At 43.2% G+C, this 19028-nt stretch overlaps 1 protein-coding gene across 2 annotated transcripts in view; it reads right to left on the bottom strand.

Annotated features, from left to right (window-relative positions):
• The window catches only part of ERBIN (erbb2 interacting protein), a 710320-nt gene that overhangs the window by 60989 nt on the left and 630303 nt on the right, over positions 1 to 19028 (bottom strand). Inside the window, exon 23 of one of the 2 annotated variants that reach the window (XM_085631853.1) lies at positions 9705 to 9848. The exons of the other annotated variant lie outside the window; for it this stretch is intronic. Coding sequence (XP_085487979.1) covers positions 9705 to 9848 — 144 coding nt within the window. The remainder of the gene's footprint in view (positions 1 to 9704; positions 9849 to 19028) is intronic. 2 annotated transcript variants of the gene reach the window in all.

Raw genomic sequence — 19028 nt, 5'->3', positions numbered from 1 at the left:
CTCTTATGAAGGATTACGTTTGCCTTTGTGAATTACCCGAATATATCGAATAAAAAGGTAATATTTAGGAAATATTCATATACAGGTAGTAGAAATGGAAAAGGACTGTACCTTTTCATAATCCGGATATGATTTAGAAGTACGTGAAGTAGTGCTCATGTAATAATATTCCACATACTCCTGCGTGCCTGTGAATGGCTTCAATTGTGAATGCGCACAGAATGACTACTCTTTGTACAGGCCTACATTAAGTACAGAGCCACTGGAATTGTCATTTTTTGGGGCTTTTCCTGGATAATTATTAATTTGTCTAATAATCCATCATTTGTTGCATAATCTGAAGTTTTTCACACAAAAAATGTGTGTACTTCAAAGGGACCAAAAGTTATTAAAACTTGGCAACGTGCTACCTCACAGTGGTTGGCCCTTTGCCAAACCGGACTGGTCTCCTTTCTATTACTTATTGCTGTATTTGGGTGGCATACTGGCACTAATGCCGCAAAACCTTTGCCCATGCAATGTTTAATTGCGTAAAAATGATAAAATAATTTAGTAATACAATCACCAATTTTCCCATTATGCCGTATAGTTTGCTTCCTCATAATTTGCCCTTTCTTGCTGCATAATTTAGTCAGCCCTGCTTCATAATTTGGCCCTCTCCCATCGCAGACTTCCAGTAGCACCGATTAAGTGCCACATACACAGTAACTAAAGCTGTGGCTACTATACAGATTAATTTAACTCACTGCTCACATGCCTGCAGATTATCGATCACACACCTTGAAGGTGCATCTGTACATGCAGGCAGTTGAATGAACACATAATTTCACAACTATGCTTACACGTACACAGATTACAAAACAATGTTTAGATCATGTTACGGTGTCGAGTGTCAGTTTCCCTGTTATCCTTTTCTTTTAGTCTGTGACAGTCATGTATTTCTAATTACTTTTTTTTTTTGCTTTAGACAGAGCAAAGATTCCTTTTAGGCCTGCTCTGTAAAGATGTAGAAGGAAGGAAACGATCTTCAGCAAGGAGACTCTAAAAGGCTCTAGATACTTAGAAATATAGTAGTGTATGGACCTTTTCAACTCAGCTGCATGTTGGGTTTCTTGGTCTTTCGTAGAAGAGCCATGCAATCCTGTTGGGTTTCAGGAAGCCAAATTGCAGGATCCCAGGTGCCAAATTACGAAACTGAGATGTTTGGAATCTGGTTGTTTGAGTTGATCCTGATGCTGAGTTTGAAGGTTCAGCCTGAGTCGCAGCTTTCTGTGAAAGCTTACTAACACCATAAGGAGCATTTTCGGGAGTGGCGATGAGATCTACTGTTGGAGTCCCCTAGCATTGGAATTACATGTGAAGGACTTCTGGGTGGAGCTCCCACTCATGGACCTGTTGACGTGTCCCGTTGAGCAGGTCCACAAAATCATTCTCTACCTCTGGTAGAAGCTCGCCAACTGGTGAATGTTGTGGCTAGTTGCCCAATGCCAGATCTCCGGGCCAGGTGAGGAAGCTTTGGAGAGTGCTCCCGGTCCACTTGCTTCTGGATGTAGAACATGGCAGTCACGTGTAGCAGGTTGCTGCTGCTCTTTATCAGCCAGTTTAGGTATGGAAACAAATCAATGGTACTGTGTTACCCTACCCCTGACAGGTGTAGAGTGATTTGGGGGAGGGAGAGGGTGAGTAGGAAAGGGGTGTCACTGTTTTGTAGCAGAGGAGCCCCTTGCAGGGCAATCACCAACTCTCCCCTGTCCATTTCTCCTGTAGGCAACTCTTTGAAAGGACTTACTCTGTTGGGGGTCCTGACTGTTGCTACTGCTGCAAGGAGGTCTCTGCCCTGAGCCGCCTTGCCTATTACCTCCCCCGATGAGCAGAGTGTGAAAAATAAGCTTTGAAGTGAGGGGCTGTAAGGCACCCATAAAGTTTGCTACATCTGAATCCATTTTGATTTCTTCAAACATCTGATCAACCTGCAGGCTGAAAAGATACTTGGCATCAAAAGGAGGTCATGTTGAACCTCTGGCCTAAACCTCAACACACTACGCCAGGATCGCCTGTGAAGGAGGACGCTGGTATTCATGCCCATAGCCACTACATCCGCCGCATCAAGGGCACATTGTATACTAGAGCTGATAATCGTTTTGCTCTCTACGACAATATCTCTTCCCTCTTTCTCTGAGTCTCAAGAAGATACTTTACGAGCTCCTCCATACCGCCTCCCTGTGGTACCGGTCGTATCTGGAGAGTAGGCCCGCTGAGTTAGTAATTCGCCAATGAGCAGCTGCGCCAAAAGCCACAATTTTACTTGCAGCATCAATCATCTTTGACTCTTTAAAACGAGGAGGAGTATCCCCTATGGCTTATGCAGAAGCACTTTTATGGTCAATGTGTACAATTAATGGGTCAGTGACAATGTTCCCTCGAATATTAGTGGAATATTCTATAGTAAGTTTGTAGTTTTTTTCTTCCAAACTGGAGGGTTATCACTCACTTTAAGTGGATCGTTAGAAGTATCAGCTGTGTAATTTTAACATGCCCTTGAGCATGGGAAGGTAACTGATGGACTGCTCTGTTTTAGACAAGATTTCCAGTATGAAGTTGCTCTCGTCCTCTATAGTGTGTAGCTTGACCCAATGGTACTGAGCAGCCTGTTGTGTTACTACAAGATATGCCGTAGTATCATCTGGTGGGTATGGTATGACAGGGTATAGTTTGAGATCAAGGCCACCCTGTGGGTCAACTACATACTTCTCAAACACACAAAAGGTGATGGGAGGAATGCTTGAAATTTGTCTAACCACTGGAACCCAACGTTCTTTTGCCCAACATGCCACCTCAGTTTGAACTCAGCCGTCGCTTGAGTTCCGGTTCAGGGAGGATCTGGCCTGGCAGTTTGGGCTAAACTGTTACTATTGGAACAGGGTCAAGACTGATTTGCCTACAGCTGGGTCCAAACTGAGGTGGCATGGTGGGTGAACGTTTTGCAATCAATCCTCCCAACATGGTTTGTGTGTTCAACTAGATATCCTCTCAAAGATCATCTCCTTCTTGCAGCCTTAAGTGCTCTTTGTCTGAGTCTTGTGAGTAATAGGGACTATGTACATCTCAGTCCATGACCTGTATGTCAGGAGGTGGGGAATGTGGCAGCAAAGGAGGTAGAAGGCATGTGGTGGAAAGAAGGTATGGCTAGTAGTCATATGTCTAATTTCATTTCAAGACACGGGCCACCATTATGCATGAATAACTTTTAATGCAACTCCTGCAGCACCTTTAAAGAACCCACAACACATGAAACACTAGCTTGATGGTGCTAAAGGTGGATGGAAATGGGGCTCTTTGTCAAAGTCAAGGTGCCTCTTCTTTGGAATGGTGACGAATCCTGTAGCCGGAGGCCTGCTGAGTATCTTGCCCGTATCAAGGTGAAATTTTTTTCCTGTTTTTTATCCAGGCATTAAGCCAGTCTCTCAAAAACTGACCCCTCTGAGGGGTCCAACCTCGGCATTGGAGGGGGCTTTGCTGTCGATTTTGAGGCCTTGAATTGTTGATTCTTTAGCTGCCAGCGTGAGGCAAGGTGTCGGTGGCATTTAGCACAGAGTGAGTCTGAGGTGCAGAGTGAGAAAGGGGATTTGGCGCAGAGTGAGGCTTTTGGTGCTGGGTGAGCTCGTAATGGAGCAGCATGAGGGTCAGTGCCCTTGACTTAGCATGATAACGAGCTATCCTCCGTAGGCTCAGACCTCGAAGATTAGGTTTCTTCCAACTTGGCTCTGGGCTTGCTGACCAACTCCCTTGGGAGTGGTTCTCTGCCCCCGATGTTGGATGCTTGGGGGCTTGAGACTGAACTTGAGGCACAGCCACTGCACTTGGTGGAACCTCAGTCTTCGGTCTTAAAACTGAAGCCTGCTCCAGAAACTCTATCTCTTCCTCTAATTTAGATGTCTCACAGAAGCGGGCTTCGAGTTCTTGCTGTTCCTGGCCCACAGGCCAGTGGGAAGAGCCAACACAAGGAGATGATGGACGGAGGGGTGAAACTTTTCAGACACTCACCCCCGTCACAGATCTGGGTTGAATCCATCATCGTTCTTTAGCTCACTTCGCCACCCCAGTTCAGACACAGCTATATGCAAATCAGTCGTGACCCTGTGCGTCATGGGAACAGTCCAGCCCGAACTGCCAAGCCATGTCTTCCCTGGACCGGAAACAACCATCCTGGGACGGCTTCTAGGCTAACAGCCCTCATCAGCCAGAATAGCTTGAATCCAGTGGCAAAGTGATCAAGGGACCCCAGTCAGGGCATACCCTGCCAACTTAGGGCAAACAAAGCAAACACAAGGAGATGATGGACGGAGCGCTGAAACTTTTCAGATCTGGTTTGAATCCATCATCGTTCTTTAGCTCACTTCACCACCCCAGTTCAGACACAGCTATATGCAAAGCAGTCTTAACCCTGTGCCTCATAGGAACAGTACAGCCGGAACTGCCAAGTCATGTCTTCCCTGGTCCGGAAACAAGCATCCTGGGACTGGTTTCGGGCTGACATCAGCCAGTGGGAAGGGCTGGCATCTTCCACCTTGACACCAGGTATCACTTCAGAGCCAAAGGTGCTATACATCACCCTTACCTCTCTGTGCTGCACGTTGTAGTGTGTCCACCTTCCCTTCTCCTGTATCTCAATAGTCCTCTTACAGCAAAAGACGAGGCAGGCATCACACGAGGGAGAGGCAGAGATTGCAGATGACGTGTACTAATTTGTGTAGGGCAGAAATGAATCGAGTGCGTTCCCCTTTGAGACATCCACAAGGAAGAAATGGTGAGTCAAGCCGCTGTACAATGAAGAGTCTCTTACTGAAGAAATTGATTCCATAAATGGAAATTCTTCAATGTACAGCTGTCATCGCTAAGGTGGAAGGGGGAGCTGCAGAACCGAAAACGAAGAGAAAGTAATCCAATGCGTTTAACATTTCAACTTCGGAGCAGCGTCCTGAATGTCAGAGTCTGATGGCGGAAGAAAACAATCTGAGGTGGAGCAGTTACGCCAATAGATTCTGGAGCAAAGGAGGAGTCACAGAATATCCTGCAAGCTGATTTTCTGCAAACGTCCGGGCACAAAACTAGATGGCAGGAGTATGCAGTGCATGTGCATCTAGATATACTTTGAAAATATATTACATATTCACTGGGGGAAAAAACAAAGTTTAAAGTGACATTATAGTTGGATCTGTAATAATCTAAAACCTAATGTGTATAAAAATACTGAAATGAAATGTTAAGAAACTAACTCATGGCCTAAGATATTCAATGGCACAAGTTATAGTTTCTTCAGCTAAGCAGAACTATAAGTGCAACTATATCTGCTAAATTTCGATGGTTTTGCGTGGGTAAAACTTGAACCTAACTATAACATCATTCTAACCTTTGTTTTTCAGTGACTTTTTGTAATGGAAAGTAATATACAATTACCGTACGTTAATAAAACATCCACCGCACATGGCCTTTGGTTGAGTTTAGTGTGCAAGTGGGTGTATTTTTCATTCAGTTTTGGATCCGCAGATCACCCATGAGTTAATCCGCATCGCTTGATATACACATTTTTATTTCTTTAATAACTCCAAAACTACTGAACAAATTTACACCAAATTACAAAAAGCACTCTTTCTGGACTAAGAGCGAGCTTTCTGCTGAATTTGGTGTAAATCTGTTCAGCGGTTCAGCTGCATTCATGTTCAAAAAATGCAAAATCCTCAGACATTGCATGGGGAAAAAGCGTTTTGGAACCCCCCATTTTTCTCGCCCCCACTTGACGAATAACCCCGAAACATTTCAGACAGCAGCTGAACTAACTTGTGTACTAGTTTTGAAAATTTAATCAAATGGCACCAAAGTTATTAGCAAAATAAAATACAGTTTGTCTACTGGCTATTGCAGGGAGGATGGAGATATACATCACCATCCTCCCTTCTTATCCCATCCTAAAAATAAAACAAAATCTATCTATCTAGATAGATTTTTTTCTCTCTGAAAAAACCAAAGGCAGCAGAGATGTTATAGTTAGGAAATCAAATTTAAAAAAACCTTAGAAATTCAATGAAAATCAAAGGTTACAGGGATGTTATGGTTAGGTTATGATTTTCACCCACAAAACCACAGAAATTCAGCAGTTATAGTTATATCAAGTAACTATTGCACACTAGGGGGTTGACCTCTGACAGGGAGGTTGGGTGCCAGAACCTCAGATCTAATCGACTTGCAACCAAGGACAAAGAAGAGACCCGAGACTGCGACTTCAGGGCTAGCACACAGCAAACGCGCGATAACTGCACCTGTGGCAACTGCCATGCAACTACACGACTGCGACTCGTCCTGGACCAGAAACTAGTTCCAAAGGATAGAGGAACCTCTCTGCAAGCCAAAGGCAACTCCAGAACTCACTTTAGCTAGAGGTACTAAGCTCCCGCAGCCAACGCACGCAGAACCAGTGAATTTCTATGGTATTTTAATGCAATTTCCTAACTATAACATCCCTGTAACCTGGGTGTGTGAGTGTGTGTGGGTACGCAAGTGGGTGTGTGCATGGGTGAGCGGATGAGTGTGTGGGTCTGTGAGAAGCTGTGTGGATCTTTTTTTTGCAAAACATAGTTTTATTAAGTCAGCAGAAATTACAGTCACATCTCGAACCGGAGAAATACAGTTCGTTCTGGTCAGAATCAGAAAAATCAATCTGTCGACTTTCATATAGCATTTATAATAAAGGAAAAGAAACATTTCGGGCTTGTTAACTGCAGCCCATAACCTTATAATTAAGTGTGCCATGTGTAATACAATAATCTGATGAACATACCTTGCAAGCCAATTCTCATATCACAGACCCCTGTATCATCTCCCGTCCCCCTGATCCATCATTCAGCAGTTTCAACACCAAGAGAGCGTGGTGGATGGGGTTCCAATATAAGACCTCGAAAATCTGACCAGTGTTTCCAGATTTTGAAATGTTTCTGCGGGCAGCCTCGTGCTTTAAATATAGGTTGTTACATGTTCATACACCAGTCCAGACTCGCCCTCCACGCTCCTAATTTAGGCAGAGCTGGATCCTTCCATGCCCTACCTGTGTGGATCTTTGAGTGGGTTTGTGAGTGGCTGTATGGGTGTGTGAGTTGGTTTGTGGATTTGTGAGTGCATGTAACTGGCTGTGTGGGGCTGTGAGTGGATGTGTGAGTGGTTTTGAGGGTCTCTGAGGGGGTGAAAGGCTGTACAGGCGTGTGAGTGGTTGCGTAGGTGTGTGCATGAGTGGTGATGTAAGCGGGTGTGTTTTTTTAATTGGCATCTGGATCTGCAGATCCATCGCAGATTCACGGGGGCGCACTGAAGGCCGCAGCAGATTCTTGGATACTTGCATGCCTAAAAAAAGTTATTGGCCTATTTCTTGTCCATAAGGGGTCCCTCGCAGAGTCCTCCATCAAACCCATGGGCTCAAGATACCTCTAGCCTGACTTATTCTATTTACACTTTATTCCCCCATACCCCTTCAGGAACCGTGTCCCGATTGACAAAATGGCGGCCACAACTTTTGTCTCAGGGTGCGGCCAGCCAATCATGGTATTGCGGTGGTGCATGGATCCACCACTGTGGATCCATGTTTTTAGATATACATAAGTCTTTTTTCTTTAATAACTCCAAAAATATGGAACAGATTTACACCAAATTAAGAAAAGCGCTCTTTCTGGACCTAGATCTAGCTTTCTGCCAAATTTGAGGTAATTCTGTACAGTGGTTTGGGCTGTAGTCATGTCTAAAATCCCTTCGGGAAATTACATTGGGAAAACGTGTTTTAGGACCCCCTCTTTTTCTCAGCCCCTACCTCACGAATCACCCTGAAACTTTCCAGACAGTGACAACTGACTGGCACACTAGTTTTGAAAACTTTGTGAAATGGCGCCAAGGTTATTGGCAAAACAAATAATGCTTTTTCTATGGAAACTAGGTCCTAACTAGAACTACCTACTGCCAGTAAAAAGGGGGGGCGGGGGGGGGAGTGTATGCGTCTCTCTCTCGCCATGGTGCATCTGCTGCTATGACCAATGATTTCCTAGACTGGCATCAAGTGGTGCTTCTCAAGAAGCCATCTGAAGTGAGGCATGTGTGAACATGCTTCTCAAAAAATGGGTGCCTTATTATAGAATTTAGGCTAGAGGGACACCCATTCTCTGCATTCCTATTACATATATGAACTCTGCCGGATTGTCCACAGGATGAACAATCCTACGGAGTCTATATTGTAAATATAAGCACTAGCACATGTACCTTTTTTCAAAAGGAATATTGTCCTATGATGAGAAATTCTTTCCTTATGCAACTACAAAATATAATATTACAGGGACATTAATACTGGATTTGCACTCTTACCCCTACTCTTTTTTTAAACTTAATTGTACAAAAACCATTTAAAAATCTAAAACATTCTAACTTTGTGGATGTTTACACCCTTTCCAATACTCAAACCCTACCCTAATCTGGCAACAACTACATCTACAAACATTACCCTAAATTTACAGTTTCGGGCACTCCACATTAACAGCTGATTTGTCAAAGTTTTAAAATTCCATCTACAGTTATATATGATCAAAGGTCAAGGTCTGTCATCTGCTCTGACAGGAAATAACTATGCAGCAATTGAGTGGAAGGTCGGAAAAAAGGGAAAATCCGACAGTGTGTGTGCTACAAAAACAAAATATGCAAAGGCAATTTCGTAGAAATAGGCTTTAATGAATTAGTCTCTGGAAAAGGTGAATGCCGGTTATCTTGGTAATTTCAATGATACAGTTTAGGTGTAATGTGTTTTTTTTACAATTGGTATGTTTCCCAAATTCCACATCCAACCAACAAGTACCAGAACAAACACAGGTAAAACTAAACAGACTACTTCCTTTCTCAATCTTTGTGAAGTTAACACTTTGCTTATATAGAGGCTTCTTGAAGGAAGTCTACAATGTTGAAATTAAAACCTACCTCAGTGTACCTGTAATGGGTGGTAATAATGTGTCAAGAATTGAGGGCATTAAAAAAAAGGACTTAGTAAAAATGTACTCACTGCAGAGCTATAGGAAGAAAAGGGTTTTGATCCAATAGGCAGTATATTATTGAGGGGTCTAGTGCTGTACTTCGATATCAATTAATGCATTCGTATCTTGAAGGGTCTACAATGTTGAGAAGAGGGCTACTAACAGGAATCATCTGCTGAGAATCTGCGCAGATTATTCATAAAGATTGTCAGTGCTAAATTTGTATGTTTGTTTAATATCCTCCTTACAAGGAGAGCTCAGACTCAAACTGTAAACGTTCTTAGTTGGAAAGGCCACCCCTGAGCACATGTTATGTTACAAAAGAGCTCAGCACAAGCTGCACATTATTCTTGGTTCGCAAAAAAAAGTCTGGCGCAGCCATGCAATTTGCTCAGCTAACGAAACACAATTAGGTTCCATTGTGTGTGAAATGAAAGCATTTCTCATTTTCCCAAAAATACATTACCATTTCAATGCATGTGATACAATAGGCCCTTCCGAGCCTGCATTGACATCTCTACCATTGTACCGATGCAGATTGGATCCATTCGCATACAAAAGGTTTAAACATAAGGGGTAAGAATTGACTCTGATTTGCTTTTCTTCCCCCACCACATAGATCAGAATTACTAGCCTACAGAAGGTACTCACACGGACAATGTGCACACCAGAGCCTCCTCGGTCTGCCATACTCAAGGCAACACTGCCCTGGCTGCCAAACAGATCCCTAGAGCTGCCAGAATGAAAGCTGCTGGCTGCAGAGTAATTGGAATTAAAGGACCTAGACAGCATGCTCTGAATAAAGAGGGACAGATTTAACAAAAAGAGGTTAGTTAAGCATGCAAACAACGACAGGACATGTTATGCAGCGAGGCACAGGCGCAAAATATATCAAGTGCATGCTTGAAGTCATGCACACAAGAACACAGTGCAAATGCATACAATATTGCAGTGAAATATACAGTGCAACTTGGCAGCATGCAATGCGAAATTGTACATATGTACATTCCATGCAAGAAACTGGTCACCAACAGGTACAACTGTGTTATGTTTATGCTTGAGTGATGATGTGCGAGCGGAACATTGTGAATGGTGCTTGTGGCATAATTGCAGCTGTAACAGTCATTGGTTTGTGTGCAAAAGAATATTGTGCAATGGCTGTACGATGTTGTGTGTGCTTGTGAGCACAGAACTCACCCAGATGCAAGAGTATTTGGTGCAATTGTGTGCTCCTACTACAGCATGGAACTACCTGGTGTGTAAGAGTATGTGGTGCAAAGGCTCTTACACTGTTGTGTACGTGCAGGAGCATGGAACACACTGGTGAGCCAGAGTATGTAGTACAATGTCTTTATGATGTGTGTAGTGAAGCCAAACCTCACGAATGTGGTACTACAAGTACATTGTTTAGCATGTGTTAAAGCCCAATTTCATGCTGATCACTGATCTTTCTTGGAATGGTGATTGCCCAGCTTAGGGGTGATAAATGTTGGTGTACAACATTGTCGCTGTGCTGATTGTAGTGAGGGTTGGTGGTTATGTGCTTGAAGAGTGTGAAATGGATGTCAATTGTGATTGCAGTATGCAATGCTACTACGTGTTTGTGGATGGGTAAGCTGGTGCTCAAGTGTGTATGTAATTCACATCAATGCTGTACATCTTTCTCCTCATAATAAAAATGGATGTGTATTAACTAGACCCTATGTCATCATTATAAGGAAAGGGATGTCTATTTATTTTTTTACTATTCAACCTGTTTGAGTGATATTGCGTGTTTAGAAGTTGTCAGTGGTGAATGTGGAATGCGAGAGTCAGTTGGGTCTGCAAGATGAACAGATTATTAATTGTTTCTGGTCCGGGGTTGCCGCTGTCCTACTTACAACTTAAAACTTCAATATTGGAGCATACGGGGAACAGAAGTACCCTACGTGAACTGGTGGGTCCTGCTACGTGATTCGAAAAGAACATGAATTATATAACAAGTAGGTTTCTTTACTATGAAAATGCACTTTGAATTGCATCATTCAACCCTCAACACAATAAAAAATAAAATGCACAAAGGAGAAAGATTTGGAATCTGGGTTCTGCGACAATTGCAATACGGCTGTTGGAAAGTAACTCCAGTTCATTTCGTTAATTCATATATTCAAGGACAAGAGCGGCAAGTAAGTGATGCTCCCTAAGTGGTACCAAAGAAGGACAAAGACAACCCAAGGCGTGCTGCTCGGGCGGTTCTCAACCAAGAGTGTGGAATCTTAGGATGGGCAAAGACAGGAGCAGGATGATCACCGTCTACAGATTAATGGACCAAAGGTAGTCCTAGAGTGTAACAGTAACGTCAAACATGTTATGGCACGATTTACATAAAGTGTATTAAATCCATAACACCGTTAAGTTTCAATACCTGCTACGATTTGGATATCAATAATATTAATCATGAAGGTCCAATCAGGCGTCCTCTGAGGTTAAGGAGACAAGCACTGTCTGGAAGCATCATAGTAATTCATTACTAATTTAGGAAGGGATATATTACATGATTGATTCCTTGCAAAGATGTTGGGGTGTCAAGTCAATAAATCTTTGCACTGAGTCAATATTTTAAAAACCACAGTAGTTGAAGGGCCACAGAAAACTTACAACAGTCATTTTGTGTACATCTTTTAGTCGACAAGAGAGAAAGCAAAAATAAACTGGAACTCTACAGAATATCCCCTATAATGACCTCTAGGGCAGTAAATCAGTCTACACGTAACTAGATCTGCAATTCCACAAAAACTTTAGTTCTATCTCAAAAGGTCTGTCCATGAAGAAAGTGGTGCACACCCTTTGCTGCACAGTCTACAATGAAAGACTGGTCCAGCAAACAGAACAAATCACACTGCTTGACTTGTTAGATACTCTTGGCCTCGCAGTAACAGCTGTCGCTGTACTATACCGCAGCCAGTGATTCTTAAAGAAAAAAAACTGAAATACTATTCCCAAACTGCTGCAGGTTGCCTTAATGTCACAGTCAGAGAAAAATTAAAATGGCTGACGGGATATATTCAAATACGAATCCCACAGCACAAATCATACTTTGGTAACACTGACAAACTCATCCATGGCACTATAATCAAGCAGTGATCAATAAACAATTTTACTGTTTTTGGACGAGTGCCTCTTTAATACGTTTCTTATTGACTTGAATTCCCATGTCTTCCCACAACCTACCAAAAACCATTTTAAGGCACAGGGAGGCAAAACTAACCATTAGAATTTCTCCATATATGGAACTAGATGTGGGATTTTAAATGCGAGATGGGCCTTGGGAAAAAGCGGCTACAAAGTTGCAGGTGCAAATTGTCCGATGGCCCCACAACATCCTGTTTGCATGCACCGCTACTACCCTGACAATCCAGCCTTTTGAATGGATTAGCCTCTGGTGACGAGCACTGGCCCCCAGCTGTGAATCTACACCAACCGACTGCTGCTCAACAGTTTCTTGAGGTCAGATACATCTTGGAAGTGCTCGACAGAATTCCCACCCAGAACCCTAAGCACTTTGACAAAAACTGTTGTACACTACATGAAGCAAAAAGGCTTGCAAGTTTTATTCCAAATTCAAAGAGCGAGGGGGCCTTTACCTAATACCTTCAGAAGTATATAACAATGTATTTGGTTGGCTGATAATTCCTAAGTCGTGGATGTTAAGTGGTGGTCACTGCAGTCAACATGGCTGGCCTTGTGGCCCTATACGCCATGCTTCACCAACTGTGCTCATCTGAATGATGTGGACGATTCTTTGGGTCTCACCTCTGCAAGACCTCCAGCTGGTAAGTGAGGTTTTCTCCTGATTATAAAGATCTGCAAAGTACAGCTATGGTGTCTGCCATGCAGTTCTATCCTCCAGGTCATGACAAAGAATAGCATCTGGACTTTCTAGAGGTGTACGCATGCTCCCTGCTCTAGAAAGGGAATGAAGATACAATACCTAAGGCCACCTGGCCCTCATCACATTAATACATTTCACTCACTAAGTTTGTACCTTTGTGCTTTAGAACCACTGGAGACAGTGGTGCAGTTTGACTCTGGGGGTGAAACACAAAGTGGTCTAGCAGTCAGTTTTGATCGGTTTCAGACCGCTGTGCTCCAAAGTCCCAATGAGAGAACTCCTCACTTGTACAATGATCTGCGGACAAGGGACAGACAGAGATGTGTGATGTATATCTTACCGAAAGAATGACCTGTCCTAACTGACCTAGGAGATGAATAAAATGGGGTAAAAAAGGAGGGAGGGGGCATTCCTGACTTGTGACAACGACTGAATCTGATGCAGCATGAAACTTAGTGTATGTGTGGTCCAACAGTGCTGGCTTGCATCGGTGTTCTGTTCTACAGGTGAAAGAATAAGTGGGTAATTAACCTGAATCTGTCTTTCCCCATTGAAAACCTTAAGGTAACCATTGTTTTCCCCTCTGCAGAGGCAGGAAACCAGATTGTTCCTCTGTCTTCTCCAACTGTACCATTTGAAAGGGAACGGATTCCTGGGAAAGTCCGCTGTATTTAAGTAAGCTCATCAGAGGGTGACGGTCTGGCTGCGTAGGACTCTAAATCTTCAGATAGTAAAACTGGCTGGTGCTCAATCCACGGATGCTAACAATAGTCATCCATATCCCACAGTTCTTCTTATGAATCTGCATTTTTATTTCATGGAGGTTTACGGGATTGGTCATATACTGACTCCACATCACACTTGAAAACATCCTCCTCAATTATAGGTGTGGGAATCCCATTTGTTCCAGATTAAAGACTATTCCCTAGGATTTCTTGTGTTTTTAGTAATAGGGCATAAAAATCTCAAAGGATAACCTTTGCAAGATTTGTGCAAGCAGCACGACTACATGACAATCTGTAGGGTCCAAGGGATGTCTCGGTCGACTTGAGGTTGAAGGAGTACTTTCGTCTTGGTGTCAGAAAACTTTTCAACTTGAGGAGTCTCCCTTATGGCAATCTCTCAAAACATCTGGACTAAACATCAATCAGACATTCTCCATAGTAAATTCAAAAGAGCTTCTATCCGAAGACGATGCTTGTTGGGGCTTGAATGTACTGAGTCATGGAAGCTAATGCAGCTTGTGGTCTTTTTTCAATTATTTTTATTTTCTATTTGTATTCCAATGTGTTTTCAGTATATGGCTGGGTTATGGCTATGATTTCCAGTATAACAGTCTTATGTATATCCAAATACGACCCTCTATGCCACTCCAGTCTACGATACTCCACTCTAAACCACTCCATTCTACTCAACACTCGACGTCCTGGATATTATTCTCCTTTTGTGATCAAGATTACATCTATGAAAGTCTGCGCTGTCTCAGAATCCAACACATTTGATTGTACGCTGTGGCCAGATTGTGCTGCACAGGTTCTAGAGACGGCCTGCAATGCAATGCTAGTTTCAGCACCATTATACAGAGGGCCCAGCATTTCTTCATCTGCATGAAATGTGCAAATGTTTGATACCTAGACACATTGTGAAATCAATGGAACATGGTAAGATATTTTGCCACACCGCACCTCACAAAAAGCAACGGAAGATACAAAATAAACAAGCACTGGCAAAGCAAATAGGTCTCTACTGTGCAAGAGCTAAGCTAAAGGCTTTGTCAATGTGTTTTAGCCATCTTGTACACCAGTGTGGCTGCTATTCAACATGGCTAAAGGTTAGTGGTGAGGTGTAGAGTGGCACAGAAAAGAGCAGAGTGGCATAGAGTGGAGTGTCGTGGAGTCGCATAAAGTAGAGTGGAGTGTCATAGCGTGGTGTGGCGTGTCGCAGAGAGGTGTGGCATGTCATGGAGTGGTTTGGAGAAGAGTAGCATTGAGTGGAATAGAGTGTTGTAGGGCGAAGTGTCAGAGTGGAGGGGCATAGAGTTGCATAGTGTGGAGTAAAGTAGTGTGAGGTGGTGTAGAGTGTAGTAATGTGGCGTATAGAGGAGTACAGTATCATAGCGTAGACTTGTTGAATGGAGTGGTGTGGAGAGTCGTAAAGTGGAGTGGTGTAGCGTGGCGTGTCGTAGAGTGGAGTGGCACAGAGTGTTGTGGAGTGGCGCAGAGTGGCATAGAGTGTTGTAGAGAGGAGGAACACAGTGTCGTAGAGTGGATTGGCATAGACAGACAAAGAGAAGAGTAGAGTGGAGTAGTGTTTTAGAGTGGAGTGGCCTACAGCGAAGTGGCATTGAGTAGAGTGGCAGAGAATGGAGTGGTACAGAGTGTAGTAAACTGGCATGAAGTGTGGTGTAGAATGGAGTGTCAGATTGGCGTGGCGCAGAGTGAAGTGACGCAGAGTGGAGTAGAGAGGAGTGGATTGGAGTAAAGTGGCATAGAGTGAAGTGGCGTAGTGGCGTAGAGTAGAGCGGCATAGAGAGGAGTGGCATAAAGTGAAGTAAAGTGTTGAGTGGAATGGAGTGGTTTAGAGTGGAGTATCATAGAGTTTCGTGGCATAGATTTTCGTAGAGTGGAGTAGTGTGTCTTGGAATAGTGTTGAGTGGCATACAGTGGAGTATGCTTGGTGTAGTAGAGCACCGCCATTACAGAAAACACATTTTTTATTGGAATTCCCATTACATTTGCACACACATACAGTTTTACTGATAAAACTATTACAGCGCACAAATGATAATGTGTGGAAATCAGCACCACCTAGTACATAGATTTGTTTTGCTCTTATTAAAATATTTATTTCTACCACACTTAAGAAAAAAATGTGCTTCATTTGGGTTTCCTAATTCTGATATATTCTGAAATATTTGTACAATTCCTTTACTGGCATTTAAATTGTGTTGTGTGCTACAGCCTTTCCTTTTACAGCCTGAGGACCCAGCAAGATTGTCAAATAAATCCTCACACTTTGCAATCAGATAAAGAAAAGCAAACACCAACCTCCTTTTGGAAACATAGCCTAATAGTTAACCTCTGTCTGTGATGAGATAAAAACCCAATTTAAAAGCCTATTTTTTGTTCATTAACTTCCAACTCTAGCATGGTTATTTTGAGGGTGCTTCAGCACCCGACACTCCCCCCTACTTCTAGCGCCTATGGCATGAGTGTGAAATTGAGGAAGAGAATTGTTTAAGGTATGCTATTAGTAAAGATTACTGAACAAAATTAAGAAGCTTGCAGACAGAAAAGTGTTCCTCACACGCATGTGACTGATGAACTGGTACTGACAGAGAGAAGTAGAATCAAAAATGCAGAAAGATAGGAGGCAGGAAACCTTTTCAAAGAAATACAGCACATTTTCTTCTGTGAACCAGCAAACAAGGGAGACAACTGGAAAATACATGTATTCTTGTGGCATGCCTCATGAAAAAGGAAAATGAGTTCCTCGAAAGCAAGCACACGTGGAAGACTACACGGTCCTGTGAGAGAGGTGGTATACAGGCTATGCTCCATGGGAGGGACAAAGACATTCTGGACAGCTTAAAACAAATAAAGCCAGCAAATAGAAAGCAAGCAAATATGGGTTACAAAACAAAGCCAATGGGAAGCAATTGGAAGCTTTCAGCACGTCCCCAATGTGTCTTTGCAACCAGACATCTGGTAGGATTTGACCTAAAAAATGTTTCAGATTTTCTCATATGGCCTGACTGCAAATCCTGAAGCTCATTGGTTCTGCAAATGCCCCTTCAGGGCCAGACTGATACAATCTTTCTTATATGTTCTTCTGGTGCTTCAGAAAAAGATGGTAGAACAAACTATTTGAAGATGTTGTCTTTGCTGTGGTTCATTGTTGGTTTCATGTTGACGTCACCATGAGCCATACAGCAAAGCTTCTGTCGACACCCACAATTTGAATTTTTCCAAGTAAAGATTCTACTTTTGAACTACATGGCAATCTAGAATTTAACATGGCATGCAAATGTGGAAGGCATAACTTTGAAGTCCAAAGGTGACTAGCCCACTTCTCCTTGTAAAGCAATGGCAAGATATGATGTTGATCAAACACTAGAAAAGGAGTTGCATGTTTCTGAAAAATAGCAGCTAGTTTCGATTTTAGACCGTTTGGCTATTGTAAAATAAACATTAGCTTTATAATAAGCAAGCAAATTATCAACTAACTGTACTGTAATAATCTATCAGCATTTCCCATTTCAGACGTGATGAACAAGTCACTAATCTTTGGTATTGATCTTTCTGGTGGATACTCTTATCTGAATGCAGATTCCTCAAATTTGAATACTTGCCAGGTGCCTGAATGCATCTGGAAATCTTTTGCCAGCAATGTTCCCGCGTGCTGCTAGGTGGCGCCATGCGGCTCTGCTTTGACTCCACACAGTCCCTGAAGTGATGGAGCAGAGCTGCATACAGGCACCACTTTGAGCGCTCACGTCAGTTTCTTGCTTGTCTCTTTCTGCACCCTCAGACAAGGAGTGTGAACAATTGGCACAACCAGTGTAAAGATTCCTAATTTGGGACCTTTTTAGATGGTAAAAAGAGGCCCCTGCATATAACGGGAAGGTGGGAAGATGATGAGGAATCTGTAGTTAGATACAATATCCACCAGAAACAGCATTACTGAAAGTAAATTATTTGATCTTCTGATTGTTCTTTCTAATCGCAGATTCCTCACCATAGAATAGATAACAGAGCAGTACCTTCCCAAGTGGAGAGTCTAAGAATTGGACTCAGACCAAAAACTCATGCAGGACTGAGCAGGTTAAATCTCCTTCCAGGTAGACCTGGCTTTCATGGCAGGAGTGCTTTGTGAAAGTATGCACTTATGCTCATAGCACTGCGGAATGCAGAGAACTATACATCTTCACATGGTCCGCTTCTGCACAGCCTTCCCTTTCTTCATCTCAGAGAACCCCAGAAACAGCGGAGCATCCGCAGAACTACTCTCACAGAGACCCAGGAAGGAGACTGAAATAAAGAGATCACAGCCTAAATGTACGGGACTCCTAACGTAGAGAATGTCATGATCTGCACCATATCCAGGCCAGCTCCAATGAAGAGAAATCTATGCAAAGGATCGAGTTGCGACTTTGGCTCATTGATTGTGAACCCTCAATGATGTAAGGCAGTCCGCCAACATCTAGAGTTGGTCTACAACTGACTGTGGCAAGCCTGACTTCAACAGCTAGTTGTCGAGGTAGGGGAACACTAGTATCTACGAACCTCCGAAGATGGCCAGTGACAACCCATATCACTTTTGTGAACACCTGATGGGCACTGGTGAGGCCGAAGGGGAGCACGCAAACCGAAATAACTCATAGCCTACCTTGAAACGCAGGTAATGTCTTTGGGAGTGCAGGATGGGCATATGAAAATATGCGTCCTGCAGGTCCAAGGACCCCATCCAATCACTTGGTCCAGGCCAGACAGCATCTGGGCCCGCGTGAACATTTTGAATTTGTCCTTCCACAAGAAAGCATTTAGTGGTCAAAGATCTAAGATAGGCCAAAGACCCCCATCCTTCTTTGGAACAAGGAAATACCAAAAGAAGCAGCCCTCCCCTATTCCAAAGCACAGAACCCTCTTATTGGCTCCTTTTGAAAGGAAACTCCCACCTTTTGCAACAGAATGGGCAGGTGTTCCCCTGAGAATCGCTCTGATGTGGAGAAAAGGATTCGTGGAGCAGAAATAAAGGTTAGGACATAGCCATGCTTAACCATTTAAGGCCTCATATGTCGGACAAGATGGATCGCCACCCTGAGAGAAAACGCTGGATCCTGCCTCCCTTGGGTTTGTTGTATTCCACTAATGGCAAGCTAAAGCGTCTTGGTGGCTTTTGCTGCTGGAGAATTGAACTGGAAGAACTGATGCCCTTGTAAGTTATGTTATGTTATTTTTATTTGTACCGCGCACAGCTGCCCCAGCAAAGGGGCGTCCTGGCGCTTTGAGAAGGTGAACACAACACAGCACTAAAAGCGGACAAAAGGAGACGAGACACAACAGATAAACTAAACAAATAAAAAGGTCTTGATAGCCCGTCTA

Source organism: Triturus cristatus, chromosome 2_1 (genome assembly GCF_964204655.1).
Source record: "Triturus cristatus chromosome 2_1, aTriCri1.1, whole genome shotgun sequence".
NCBI lineage: Eukaryota > Metazoa > Chordata > Amphibia > Caudata > Salamandridae > Triturus > Triturus cristatus.
The sequence above is the reverse complement of the archived record's forward strand: the minus strand, read 5'-3'. Positions and strand labels throughout refer to the sequence as shown.